Raw genomic sequence first — 14,702 nt, 5'->3', positions numbered from 1 at the left:
CCTCTGCCCGGTCTGCCTACGGCCCTACAGACTGTGGAGGCCTTGTTTATACTTGTCTTCTGGCACTACGGGGTGCCTGAGGATATAGTGTCTGATCGGGGTCCCCAGTTCACCTCTAGGGTCCGGAAGGCGTTCATGGAACGTCTGGGGGTCTCAATCAGCCTTTCTTCAGGTTTTCACTCTGAGAGTAATGGGCAGGTGGAGAGAGGTAACCAGGATGTGGGCAGGTTTCTGCGGTCTAATTGCCAGGACCGGTCGGGGGAGTGGGCAGAGTTCGTGCCCTGGGCCGAGCTGGCACAGAACTTGCTTCGCCACTCCTCCACTAACATCTCTCCCTTCCAGTGCGTACTGGGGTACCAGTCGGTTCTGGCGCCTTGGCATCAGGGTCAGACCGAGGTTCCTGTCCGTGTCCACCTTCAGCAGGCTGTGACGTGCCAGAAGAATAATGCAGATCGCCACCGCAGTGAGACCCCGGTGTTCGCACCGGTCTGGCTCTCGCCCCGAAACCTGCCTCTCCGCCTGCCCTGCCAGAAGCTGGGTCTGCGGTTTTTGGGGCGAGGAGAGTGAACGAGGTATGTTATAGGTTACAGCTTCCCCCCGATTACCGCATTAACCCCTCGTTCCATGTGTCTCTCCTCAGGCCGGTGGTGGCTGGCCCGCTCCAGGAGTCTGAGGTGTGGGAGGTTCCTCCGCACCCTCTGGACATCGGGGGCCCCGGCGTATTCCGTTCACTCCATACTGGATTCGAGGAGCCTGGCAAGGGGCCATCAGTATCTCATGGAGTGGGAGGGGTACAGCCCGGAGGAGAGGAACTGAGTTCCGGTCGAGGACGTGTTTGACCCATCTATGCTGCAGGAGTTCCACCGTCTTCGTCCGGATCGCCCTGCGCCTAACCCATTCGACACCGGTTGACGCTCTGCCGGGGCCGCACTTCAGGGGGGTGTACTGTCACGACTTCCGCCGAAGTTGGTCCTTCTCCTTGTTCGGGCGGAATTCAAAGTCACCGACTTTCTAGCCATTGCAGATCCTATTTTCATTTTTGTCTTGTCTTGTATCACACCTGGTTTCAATCCCATCAGTTACATGTTGTGTATTTAACCCTCTGTTCCCCCTTGTGTTTGTCGGTGAATGTTATTTGTAAGTGTTTGTGCACGTTTGTCCTGGTGTGTATTGTACCCATTTGTTATATTTGTTATGTTTCCCGGTGAGTTTTTGTTTAATAAACTGCACCGCTGGAAACACAGTTTTCTATCCTGCGTCTGACTTCTCTGCCGCCAGTATGCGCCCCCTTACACAATTAGCCAATCAGAAGCTTCTAAAGCCATGACATCATTTTCTGGAATTTCCCAAGCTGTTTGAAAGCACAGTCAACTTAGTGTATGTACATTTTTTACCCACTGAAATTGTGATACAGTGAATTAAAAGTGAAATAGTCTGTAAACAATATTGTGTCGTGCAAAGTAGATGTTCTAACCGACTTGCCAAAACTATAGTTTGTTAACAAGAAATTTGTGGAGTGGTTGAAAATTGACCAACCTAAGTGTATGTAAACATCTGACTTCAACTGTAGTGTCTGTGCAGGTACAGGTGTGCTTCACGCAGCTACAAAGTGGTAGCTACAGGACCAAAAACAGCAGATAAATTTAGCCTCACGCTTCAACTCTGAAGTTGCTCGCAATTGAGTCAATTGCAGCACACAGATTATTAATCTATGCTTTTTTTTTTTAATTCCACCCTTATTCTCATCATTGCTGTTACTGTATATCAAATCCAGTCAAAGGAATCCAAACACAGAGCAGACAAACAGACACAAGTGTCATATAAACCGACACTGCCTTGTGGTTGAATAAATGTTGTTTGTATTCGTGCCAGCTGGGTTAGCTCCACAGACAGGCAGCCATTAATATTCTTGACTGGAAAACGTCGGACAAAAGGCGAGCGGCGCGCGAGTGGACAGCTGCACACTGTGTTTCACTTTATACCCATTCTCTTACAAACGTCCACATTGGAAAATTACAGGACAAGAGATACTGGCCCGTTTTCTTTACTTCATGGAAAAAGAAGCCAAAAGCTACTAGGAATCACTTAAAACAGGACTTGAAGAAAAGCAATGACCACATGAAGAGAACACTAACCAAGGGCCTCTCAAACTGAACCATTGTTACCGAGTATCCGTAAATACAGGTTTGTGTTCATCCTGATGGCGACAGACTGATGACGGTGAATAAAATGGCAGTCAGGCCTGATTTGTTGGGTGCCTCTTGGCCACATCTTTCAGAAAGAACGTCCTTGGGCAGTTATTGTGCAGTCAGCTTTTCTGTTCTTTTTAATTAAGAAACCAGGGAATAGAACTCAAGCGTGGCCCAGAGACGCCACCAACAGCACTGCCATGTCCAGAAAAAGCTGCCTGTGCAATATCCTCAAGTACATGGTACACACTGTACAAAATAGGGCTCTTTCAATCAGCTCTTTCATCCACAGACGCTGAGACGTGATAGTACTGCGTCCCATTGTGACATAGCTACGCTATCGTCCGCGGGGGGATACACAGTCCGAATGCGCACCTTCCTAAAAATTCCCAACCAACGTGGCTCCATGTACGCGTCCTTTTTTCATTTGAATGTGTTGACAGTTGAAGAGAATTGCTTGAGCCGCGCTGAAAATTTGAAAGCCAAAGGTCCATTATTGTAGAAAACATGGTTTGGACCATGATGTACGCTTTATGCAGACACAAAAAGACAGGCACAATGCAAGCAGATCGCTTATGTAGCTGTCGAGGAGGTATTGTGGGGACTTCGAAAATAGGTTATCACAACCCATGCTGCACTTTACTATGATGTCAAACACTTGTACTGCACTGTACAAGAGCCATATCAAATCACACAAACAGCTACAAGCTCTAGGTAAGACAGCACTGACTCTTGAAACCATTTTAGTGAGGTTACGTTTTACGTCACTTCATTTCAAGGTTGCTTAATGAAGAGTTTTTGTTTAGAAATAATCTTTCCCTCCTTACCTCCTGCTCTCCACTTCCATCAGTACTTGCTTGTTCAGGCCCATTCACTTATATGGACACCTCTCACTTTTCTGCTTATGCCCCCCCCCCCCCCCCCCCCCCCCCCCTATATACCGTGTCCATTACTGAGTTGAACTAAAGAAGCCCACAGTCCCCGAGGCTGTGTGGTGAAAGCCAGAGAAACAGAGTGCACTCAGAGCGTCCTGCTCTCGCCTCCTGCAGGGTGGGATGAAAGACAAGAAAGGTGCATGATGTCCTGATTTCCCTGGATGAGGAGACTGAGGAGACTGTGTCACAGGGGAAGCAGAGGATTTTAGCAGTCTCTGCACGGTCTAGCAAGGGCACAACATCCACATGTTGTTTTATAGAAAATTGCAAAAGAAATGTTCTGGCCCAGATACACACAAGAGAATGTTGGCCGCTTGTTTTTAATTCTCTCGGCTCTTAGTCTCTTCATCACTGGTCTAACCCACGTAACCCTAGTTCATTTGTCTAACTTCCCCTTGTTCAATGAACACAGAAGGCTAGTTCAAGTTCCCTTTTTTTAAGTACTACCTCTGAATCTCCCCTACAACCTTGTCTGTTAAATAGATACTTCACCCACATTACATATTTGTTTCCTTACTCTGAAATGAAAATCCACACTTTGGATTGAAAGGAAACAATGTCATTTGGGTGAAATATCCCCTTAACAACCATGTAGACCTCAGATACCTTTTTTTGCTTGTTCCTCAAACCTGCTTCCTCAAATTCATAAATCACTCGTATCTTTTAACATAAAAAAAAGTCCCTTGGGGAAAATTACTCTCCCAACTCCCCCAACTTACGGCCGCATCGTAACTTGAGAAATGTGTGTGTGCTGTAATTCGAACTTCCATGTAAATCAGGAATTGATGTCAATGGGAGATTGATGTCATTGACTTGGAAATCTCTAGTGAGGATTATTCTATATTCTTTGGGCTGGACTGGAGATTCCAAAGAGATTGTAAATGCTAATATATCTATTAAGTTTATCCATCCATTCTTCCATTTCATTTAGCCATCAAAATGTGTGTGAATCACACAACCACCCCACTATTGAAATTTCAGCTTCTTGAGTGTGAAACGGTTGGTTGAAAATGTCATTTGATTGCACCCAGAGTCTATCAGAAATGTCTTCAAATAAATAAAAAAAGCATTGAAATTGAATTGACCCCAACTCTGTTTTCAACCTAGTTGTATAACCTACCAGTGGTTGATGAACTCTTCAGAAGTTCATATTCACAACCAATAGTGGCAATAATATTTGTTTTTCAAGACCGTATCTCTCAAAAATATCTTGGGGGTGGGTGTTCTACTGTAATATGGGATATAGACAACAACCTTTGTAGCAACAAAGTACACAAGCTAGCGATAGTAACAAGTAATATATGCCCACCATGTCACCAGCAATTTGAAACTATATCTGGCATCATAGGTTGGTTAAAATGAGCCCTGAAGTTCAATATTGATAATAGTTTGGTAGTTATTAGCTAGAATCCTATTGGTGCCACTAGATTAAAGTGCCTAAGCAGTGCCGCAGGGGTCAAAACCCATCATGTGAATAAGTAACGACTCTCTTTAGAAAAGAGTTCATGTTAAAATGAAATATCACCGCTGTTTCGTCCCACCACAGTTGCTACTTATTAGGCTTTAATGTCCAAAGCAGCCATTTTTATTTCTGGGTAAGAATGAAGTACCTTACTGTGATTGTTTTCTATACAAATTCTCAAAAAGAAACTAAAATAATTTTGCTAAGACTGTCTGGGAGTGGTCTGAGTGGGGAGTGGAAAACTGAAAACTAGCTGTTATTGGCAGAGAGGTTTGGAACTCTCCACCTTATTGTTCTATTGATGATGTCACCAGGCAGGCCAAAACACCATCCTACCAAAAAATGCTACAATTTCAGGCTGTCTTTTCAAACAGCTCTTATACTAAAATGGCATTATCATCCTTTTCACAATTTCACAGTATTATTCCAACCTCAGAGTGTGGAAATATATATATATATATATATAAAACACAGCAAAATCACGTTTTTGGCTGCACCAAAGACTGACGCTTATAGCCTGTGATGCCAAAGGCAACATGTCCACTAAGAGACTACATTAGAGAGGGGGACAGAGAGGGGGACAGAGAGGGGGGGGAATAGAGAGCTCGCAGGGAGGAGAAAACACACTGGGCACAGACGTCAATTCAACGTCTATTCCTTCAATTTCATTGAAGTTACGTGGAAACAAAGTTGATTCAACCACTGTGTGCCCAGTGGGAATAGACAGAGTGGGAGAAAGGACAAGTAAAGACTAAAGACAGTGAGAGAGTTGTTATTTGTGACCCTGTCGAAACTGAGAAGTACTAGGAGTGGTACTGTTCTAGAGGACCCCAAAAAACGAAAGTGGTGAAGGAAAGTTATTTTGTGCTTAAATGGATGGATAGAATAGAGAGAGAGTGTAATGGTGTTTAGGTTTCTACATTACAAAAAGAGCTAAGACCTAAAAGTCTAAGCCATTGATTTTTAATTTTAGTACCCCTTTAGATATTGAATAATATATATATATATATATATATGTTTCTAGTGGCAATAGTAGTAAATGCCAAATAAAATATTTGATCAAATCATACATAAAAAAAAAATATATATATATATATATATATATATATTTTATGTATGATTTGATCAAATATTTTATTTGGCATTTACTACTATTGCCACTAGAAACATATTGAATAATACATTCATAAATGGAAGAAAAAAAAATACAGTCAAAAAAAGAAATCATAAGGAATGAGGTTTATAAGTGTCAGGAAATATTTTGCTTTTTTTGAACAAATATTTTAACCCCTTACTTTTGTTTGCACAAAACTAAACTCCTACTTACATTAATTTGTATGAACACCATAGTATTCCTGAGATTCTCATCTTTCTATAGAGTGGTCACTTTAGTTTGTAGGCCGAACCCTTTTGGATGCTACACATTTTATTTGTGAGAAGATGGATTTTTGGACATCTCATGGTTTGACAAACACCACTGTAGCTTGGCCACCTTCCACCACAGATGCAGAAGGCCGACATATGTGGATGTGGTCATTGAGACGCAGCCCATGTACACAAAAAAACATCTCTCTAGTTTAAACTGATGGATTTTTATGGGGATTGTTTAAAATGATGTTACTTAGATTGACGCACGGGTGCGTCAATAGACTCTTAATGGTTAAACCAACCATGGGCAGAAGGTGTCTCTTTACTAAATAATACTGCTGATGAAAGTGCGTATTCATGTGGAAATACAGTTTGTGGAACATCTTGCAAAGCTCTGTAGTATTAAACTTTAAGCTACAAAGCAAAGTTAAAGATGCATCAGTCAAAGGACAATGCAGAGACATTGTGAAATGAAAAGTTATGCTTCTGGATTTATTCTCAATCTGATGAAAAGATGTTCAAATTACGCATCCGATTTTCACTGTAGAATAAACGTCGAACATTATTCTTAAGAAAAAAACATTCTGAGGGCGCAGGTGAGTTTAAAAGAAATACGACCCTAAACGGTCTAATCCTGCTTGTAGCCCAATTATAGCCCATGTAAATAAGAGTAGGCTAAATTCAGGACCACCGGGGAAGGAAAGCAATGAGAGGAAAAAAATAATAATTGCATGTCACACATAAATGCAGGCTACATATATATATATATATATATATATGACAAAGCCAACTATAACTTTCTGCCCTCATTTAAACGCCATCGGTCCAAACTTGTTAGGCTAAATTATCAATAAAACGACACCTACCGCATTATTTCGACAAACATTTCGATCAATGGTTGTCCAATCCTGGATTTTCTAATATTTTTTTGGTTGAAAGGATGGGAAGTCTTTTCGGCATCGGCTCCCTCACTTGGTGCAGTGCGCGCGGGATATTGCGACGTTCAATACTGTACCCAAGAATACTGGGAACTCTATGCAGGTATGGGACGCGTACGACCGACCGGCTGCAAAGGAGAGGAAGAAAAGAGAGAGTTTGAGACAGTGAGGGCAAATATGAAATCTTGAACTGCCCACTTTTGTCATTCAACTAAGAGGATGGAGGAGAATGTGTCCGTGTAAAGGGATGGAGTAAAAGTGGGATGGGATGACATACATGGCAATGCAGTTGAACTGTTTGAGCGACGTCTCAATTCGTGACGATTGATGACGTTTAATGGAAAGGATCAGACATGGTTTTATTGCAAGGGGGAATATAAGAGAAATGCGGTGGGTAGAGAGGAGAGACGAAGGGGGAGAGTGCGTCAGTCAGTGCAGCATTCGGGCAAATTGCTGATGCTGCAGGTAAGCAACGAGAGAGAATAGACTAGAGTCGCAGAGAGCATGCAAAGAAGGCGATGGGATGATGCAGCCTATGAAAAAGTTTTATTGAATATAACGTATGCCTGCAGGTAACCATGAATAATGCATTTACAATAAGTTTAGAATCCATTGCAATTGGTTTATTCTGGTCAATGAACACTATACAAATCATTTCGAAATTCCAGATGTGAATATTTAATTTATGTGAACGTAGGATTATTTCAATCAGAGTGAGTACACGCAATGTTTCTGTACACAAAAGTTGACGAAGACTTTTGAACTTCACAAAGTTCCTCTTCTGCTAATGATTTCTGAAAGTGTATCAATGACAACATTGTCTTCTTAACCCCAAAGAGCAGTATGCAAAGCAAGCACACATAGTGAGGCATCCCATCCTTGGGGTTAAACTGTGAGTGAATGGTGCTTTGTAGATGTCCTCTGCCTTGGCAGAAGTGGCGAGACTCAGAGGAATTTGACACTGATGAGACATTGCTGGGACTGTTTGGGCGGGAAATGGCAAAGCAGAAAGGGCTAGGTCATGTTTATTATGCTTCAAACAGAAGAAAACGGACTGAAACAGGGAGAGAATACCTGGAATTGTCCACTAAGAAACATTACAAAACATTTTAGGCTGTTTTGCTGGCTATGTATGGGATTAATTTTAAAAGCCCAGAAGAAGGTTCCATTTCCGTTGTTAAATTTCAGCCTCTCTCACTTTTAATCACACAACCTGCCGAACCCAGCATTATTGTCACGTTCTGACCTCTATTTCTGTTGTTTTGTATTTATTTAGTATGGTCAGGGCGTGAGTTGGGTGGGCAGTCTATGTTTGTTTTTCTATGTTTTGGGGCATTTCTATGTTTTCGGCCTAGTATGGTTCTCAATCAGAGGCAGGTGTCATTAGTTGTCTCTGATTGAGAATCATACTTAGGTAGCCTGGGTTTCACTGTGTGTTTGTGGGTGATTGTTCCTGTCACTGTGTTTGTTGTCACAGGATAGGACTGTTTTGCGTTTTCACATTTCTTGTTTTTGTTAGTTTGTTCGTGTGTAGTGATTTATTAAAACATGAATAACCACCACGCTGCGCTTTGGTCCGCTTCTCTTCCTCCTACAGACGACCGCCCTTACAGAATCACCCACCCCAACAGGACCAAGCAGCGTGTCAACAGGCAGGAGCAGCAGGAGAAGCAACAGCGGCTGCAGGAGATACGTAGTAAGGAATTCTGGACATGGGAGGAAATCCTCGACGGGAAAGGACCCTGGGCTAAGCCAGGAGAATATTGCCGCCCCAAGGCCGAGCTGGAGGCAGCAAAAGCAGAGAGGCGGCATTCTGAGAAGCAAGCACGGCGGCGCGGACGGAAGCCCGAGAGTCACCCCCAAAAATTTCTTGGGGGGGGGCACAGGGGGAGTGTGGCAGAGTCAGGAGTCAGACCTGAGCCAACTCTCCCCGTTTATCGTGAGGAGCCAAGGAGGAGCTCAGAACCAGAGCTGGTGTTGGAGGTGAGCGAAGCAGAGACTGTGAAGGAGTTAATGGGGAAATTGGAGGAGAGTGATATGAGGGACTTGCTGGTTTGGTGCATGAGGCACGACATTCGCCCGACGGAGCGTGTCAGGGATTTAATGGCACCGGGGTCAGCTCTCCATACTCATCCTGAGGTGCGTGCGAGGGGTCTGGTGAAGACTGTGCCAGCCTCACGCACCAGGCCTCCTGTGCATCTCCCTAGCCTTGCACGTCCTGTGCCATCTCAGCACTACAGTGCTCCTAGCAGTGCTAACTGTGGCGGGCGTGGTGCTGGTCAGGCACCGTGTTATGCAGTTGTGCGCACGGTGTCCCCAGTACGCGTGCTTAGCCCGGTGCGCTACATCCCAGCTCCCCACATCTGCCGGGCTAGGGTGAAGATCCAGCCAGGGCGGTTGGTGCCAGCCCTGCTCTCAAGATCTCCAGTACGCCTTCACGGCCCGGTCTATCCGTCACCACCTCCACACCCCAGCCCTCCGGTAGCAGCTCCCCGCACAAGGCTTCCTGTGCGTGTCCTCGGCCCAGTACCACCAGTGCCAGCACCACGCATCAGGCCTACAGTGCGCCTCGCCTGTCCAGCACTGCCGGAGCCTCCCGCCTGTCCGGCGCCATCTGAGCTTCCCGTCTGCCCAGCGCCATCTGAGCTTCCCGTCTGCCCAGCGCCATCTGAGCTTCCCGTCTGCCCAGCGCCATCTGAGCTTCCCGTCTGCCCAGCGCCATCTGAGCTTCCCGTCTGCCCAGCGCCATCTGAGCTTCCCGTCTGCCCAACGCCGCCAGCGCCGCCCGTCTGCCCAGCGCCGCCAGTGCCGCCCGTCTGCCAGGAGCCGCCAATGCCGCCCGTCAGCCAGGAGCCGCCAGTGCCGCCCGTCAGCCAGGGGCCGCCAGTGCCGCCAGTCGGCCAGGGGCCGCCAGTGCCGCCAGTCAGCCAGGGGCCGCCAGTGCCGCCAGTCAGCCAGGGGCCGCCAGTGCCGCCAGTCAGCCAGGGGCCGCCAGTGTCGCCAGTCAGCCAGGGGCCGCCAGTGTCGCCAGTCAGCCAGGGGCCGCCAGTGCCGCCAGTCAGCCAGGGGCCGCCAGTGCCGACAGTCAGCCAGGGGCCGCCAGTGCCGCCAGTAAGCCAGGGGCCGCCAGTAAGCCAGGGGCCGCCAGTGCCGCCAGTCAGCCAGGGGCCGCACGTAAGCCAGGGGCCGCCAGTGCCGTCAGTCAGCCAGGGGCCGCCCGAGCAGCTGCCCCTCTGTCCAGAGCAGCTGTCGCCCCTCTGTCCCAAGCTGCTGCCGCCCCTCTGTCCCGAGCAGCTGCCGCCCCTCTGTCCCGAGCTGCTATCGCCCCTCTGTCCCGAGCTGCTATCGCCCCTCTGTCCCGAGCTGCTATCGCCCCTCTGTCCCGAGCAGTTGTCCCTCTGTCCCGAGCAGTTGTCCCTCTGTCCCGAGCAGCTGCTTCACCTCTGTCCCGAGCTGCCCCTCTGTCCCGAGCAGCCCCTCTGTCCAGTGGGGTCATTGAGAGGGGTGGTCATGGTGAGTAAGCCAGGGAGACGGACAATAAGGCGGACTAAGACAATGGTGAAGTGGGGTCCGCGTCCCGCGCCAGAGCCGCCACCGCGGACAGACGCCCACCCAGACCCTCCCCTATAGGTCAAGGTTTTGCGGCCGGAGTCCGCACCTTTGGGGGGGGGTACTGTCACGTTCTGACCTCTATTTCTGTTGTTTTGTATTTATTTAGTATGGTCAGGGCGTGAGTTGGGTGGGCAGTCTATGTTTGTTTTTCTATGTTTTGGGGCATTTCTATGTTTTCGGCCTAGTATGGTTCTCAATCAGAGGCAGGTGTCATTAGTTGTCTCTGATTGAGAATCATACTTAGGTAGCCTGGGTTTCACTGTGTGTTTGTGGGTGATTGTTCCTGTCACTGTGTTTGTTGTCACAGGATAGGACTGTTTTGCGTTTTCACATTTCTTGTTTTTGTTAGTTTGTTCATGTGTAGTGATTTATTAAAACATGAATAACCACCACGCTGCGCTTTGGTCCGCTTCTCTTCCTCCTACAGACGAACGCCCTTACAATTATCCTGAGTGGAGTCACACTTTTTCCCCATCCTTTGCCAACCACAGCTGATTATCCACTAGGGTACCTACAAAAATAAGCGGTAAACTACAAGGTACTCCCCGGGGACCATGATTGTCAATCATCCGGTAATCTAGAGATGACATGTTAGAGAACGGTGGAGTGATTGGTTTATCTGTTTCATAGAAGAAAGCATTACCGTATATATCAAAGTTTCGTAAGTTTCTAGTCCTGTGAACATAGCATATAATATTGATTTGATGACCGATGGAGTATTGTAAGACAAGATGTATGTGGCAGGGCTTACAGACAATCCCGAATTACAAAAAGAAAACCAGCCCCGTCGCTGATGTCGACGTCTTGCTTCCAGACAAATTAAACAACTTCTTTGAGCGCTTTGAGGACAATACAGTGCCACCGACGCGGCCCGCTACCAAAGACTGTGGGCTCTCCTTCTCCGTGGCCAACGTGAGTAAAACATTTAAACGTGTTAACCCTCGCAAGGCTGCCGGCCCAGACGGCATCCCTAGCCGCGTCCCCAGAGCATGCGCAGACCAGCTGGCTGGTGTGTTTACGGACATATTAAATCAATCCCTATCCCAGTCTGCTGTCCCCACATGCTTCAAGATGGCCACCATGGTTCCTGTTCCCAAGAAAGCTAAGGTATCTAAACTAAATGACTATCGCCCCGTAGCACTCACTTCTGTCATCATGAAGTGCTTTGAGAGACTAGTCAAGGATCCTATCACCTCCACCCTACCTGTCACCCTAGACCCACTTCAATTTGCTTACCGCCTAAATAGGTCCCCAGACGATGCAATCGCCATCACACTGCACAATCCTATCTGGACAAGAGGGATACCTACGTCAGAATGCTGTTCATTGACTACAGCTCAGCATTCAACACCATAGTACCCTCCAAACTCATCGTTAAGCTTGAGACCCTGGGCCTCGACCCTGCACTGTGCAACTGGGACCTGGACTTCCTGATGGGTCGCCCCCAGGTGGTGAAGGTAGGAAACAACACCTCCACTCTGCTGTTCCTCAACACTGGAGCCCCACAAAGGTGTGTTATCAGCCTCCTCCTGTACTCCCTGTTCACCCATGACTGCGTGGCCACACACGCCTCCAACTCAATCATCAAGTTTGCAGACGACACAATAGTGGAAGACTTGATTACCAACAATGACGAAACAGCCAACAGGGAGGAGGTGAAGGCCCTCGGAGTGTGGTGTCAGGAAAATAACCTCTCACTCAATGTCAGCAAAACAAAAGAGATGATTGTGGACTTCAGGAAACAGCAAAGGGAGCATCCCCCTATTCACATTGATGGGACAGCAGTGGAGAAGATGGAACGTTTTAAGTTCCTCAGTGTCCATAGCACCAACAAACTGAAATGGTTCACCCACACAGACGTTGTGGTGAAGAAGGCACAACAGCACCTCTTCAACCTCAGGAGGCGAAAACCCTCACAAACTTTTATAGGTACAATCCTGTCGAGTTGTATCACCGCTTAGTACGGCAACTGCACCGCCCACAACCACAAGGCTCTCCAGAGGGTGGTCTGGTCTGCACAACGCATCACCGGGGCCAAACTACCTGCCCTCCAGGACACCTACAACAACAGATGTCACAGGAAGGCAAAAAAGATCAAGGACAATAATCACCCGAGCCACTGCCTGTTCACTCCGCTTCCATCCGGAAGACCAGGTCAATACAGGTGCATCAAAGCTGGGACAGAGAGATAGAATCTGTTTTTCAATCTCAAGGCCATCAGATTGTTAAACAGCCACCACCAGACTTGATATCATTGGCCACTTTAATAAATGGAACACTAGTCACTTTAATAATGCCACTTTAATAATTTTTACATATCTCGCATTACTCATCTCATATGTATATAATGTATACTGTATCCTTCACTATCTATTCTTTACTATCTATTGCATCTTAGCTGCTCTGTCACTGCTCATCCATATATTTTTTCTTATCCCATTCCTTTACTAGATTGTGTGTATTAGGTTTTGTTGTGGAATTGTTAGATATTACCTGTTAGCTACTGCTGCACTGTCGGATCTAGAAGTATAAGTATTTCACTACACTCGCAATAACATCTGCAAACCATGTGTATGTGACCAATAAAATTTGATTTGAAGGTTGGCCAAGTCCCTCAAAGGTCCCAGGTTTCAAATGGAAAATGTGATTTCCAGATCATTTTTAATGATTTAGTGATCATAATCTTTTAAAGTATTCTGTTCAGATTGATTTGAGTCCAATGTCTCTAGTTTCTGCAAACCCTCCTTGAAAGTATTACCCAAGGTCTGGATATAGTTGGTCCCAACATTCATGTTCTTTAAGAGCCCTGGGATATTAACTGAAAAGTTGCTGGTTCGAATCCCAGAGCTGACTAGGTGAGAAATCAGTCGATATGCCATTGAGCAAGGTACTTATTAACCCTAATTGCTCCTGTAAATTGCTCTGGATAGGAGCACCTGCTGACCAAAAAAAAATGTTTTATTGAAGTTCTGAGATCATTATAATTTTTCATTGCAGGTTTTGGTATTAAGACCCTTCAGTCGGTGTACCTTGACATCAGTTCTGAAGTTATATCAGGCCTTCCTTACAGAGCTGTTTCGTCCAATTCCAATGCTAACACAGCTCCACCTAACCTATGGCCAACTATTGTCTTTAGATTTCACCATACAAGCAAGATAACTCTTTCACCTCCCACTGGGCACAGATGTCAATTCAACGTCTATTCCACGTTGGTTCGATGTAATTTCATTAGAAATGACATGGAAACAATATTGATTCAACCAGTGCGTGTTCAGTGGGCTGTGACTGCAGGAATGCTTGGTTCATCCACTGGGTGAAGAACAATAGCCAGACAAGTTATTTATGCTCATGACTTAGTCTGCAAATCCCCGTATGATCAAAGCGGCAATAAACTGTTGGACCTCGACATCCACTCCTATTGGGTAGACATAGGCTTCTTCTGCTTCATCTCCACCACTTCCTTGGTCCTCCTCACCCTGTCCTTTATATACCATAAGTATAAGTATTTACCTGCTTGTAATTAACCCATTGGTTGTAATCGGTAAATATGTCTTCTCAACCAGAAAATCTGTTTACAACCAGAAAATGATGGTATCAATGTTACCTGCTGGGTGATTCACCTAGCTACAATAGTTCCTCCTTTAAAAGTTGGGAGCTTGCACCGCGGGACTTAGAGGTACCCAGCATCACGGCTTCATTGCTAAAGACCACCACAAGGGGGAGTTAGAGCACTCATTATGCATTTGGGTCCCAAGGTTTTTATATGAACAATCATATCGAGTGGTTCCAATGATGAATTTTGACGCGAGCCACCCTTGCCTTCATGGTGTGCTTCAGCAAATATGGCTGACAAAACATTACGGTGGAGCCAGATGTAAGTTGTTATAACGTCATAACGAGTCAAGCAAAAAATTTACAATTGAGAGGAATATGTTAGTAAAGGTAGAGACAAAGAAATATTTTTATGTCATAAAGTTAACTTGTTAAATAGCGATTTTTGTAAATTATCTGACAAGCTAACATTAGCCAGCTAGCTAATGTTAGGAGAATGAATTTGTAATTCGTGTTGTTTAATGTTTTAGGGACTCCTGACAAAACCAGCAAACCAGGCTGTCATCTTGTGAAACAGTAGATGTAAAGAATCTAGCTAGCTAAAGCATTTACTGCAAATTGAATGTACAATTGTGCAAGCTTGCCT

General features: G+C 45.9%; 1 protein-coding gene across 1 annotated transcript in view; it reads right to left on the bottom strand.

Moving 5' to 3' along the window:
* LOC110496314 (brevican core protein) overlaps positions 1-7,179 on the bottom strand; it is a 36,143-nt gene extending 28,964 nt beyond the window's left edge. Inside the window, exon 1 of the mRNA XM_036952889.2 lies at positions 6,821-7,179. Coding sequence (XP_036808784.2) covers positions 6,821-6,840 — 20 coding nt within the window. The 5' untranslated portion in view covers positions 6,841-7,179. The remainder of the gene's footprint in view (positions 1-6,820) is intronic.
* Between the last annotated feature and the right edge of the window lie 7,523 nt (positions 7,180-14,702).

This window comes from Oncorhynchus mykiss, chromosome 18 (assembly GCF_057628025.1).
Source record: "Oncorhynchus mykiss isolate SJ-2025 chromosome 18, ASM5762802v1, whole genome shotgun sequence".
Lineage (NCBI taxonomy): Eukaryota > Metazoa > Chordata > Actinopteri > Salmoniformes > Salmonidae > Oncorhynchus > Oncorhynchus mykiss.
This window is presented reverse-complemented; position numbering and strand designations above follow the sequence as displayed.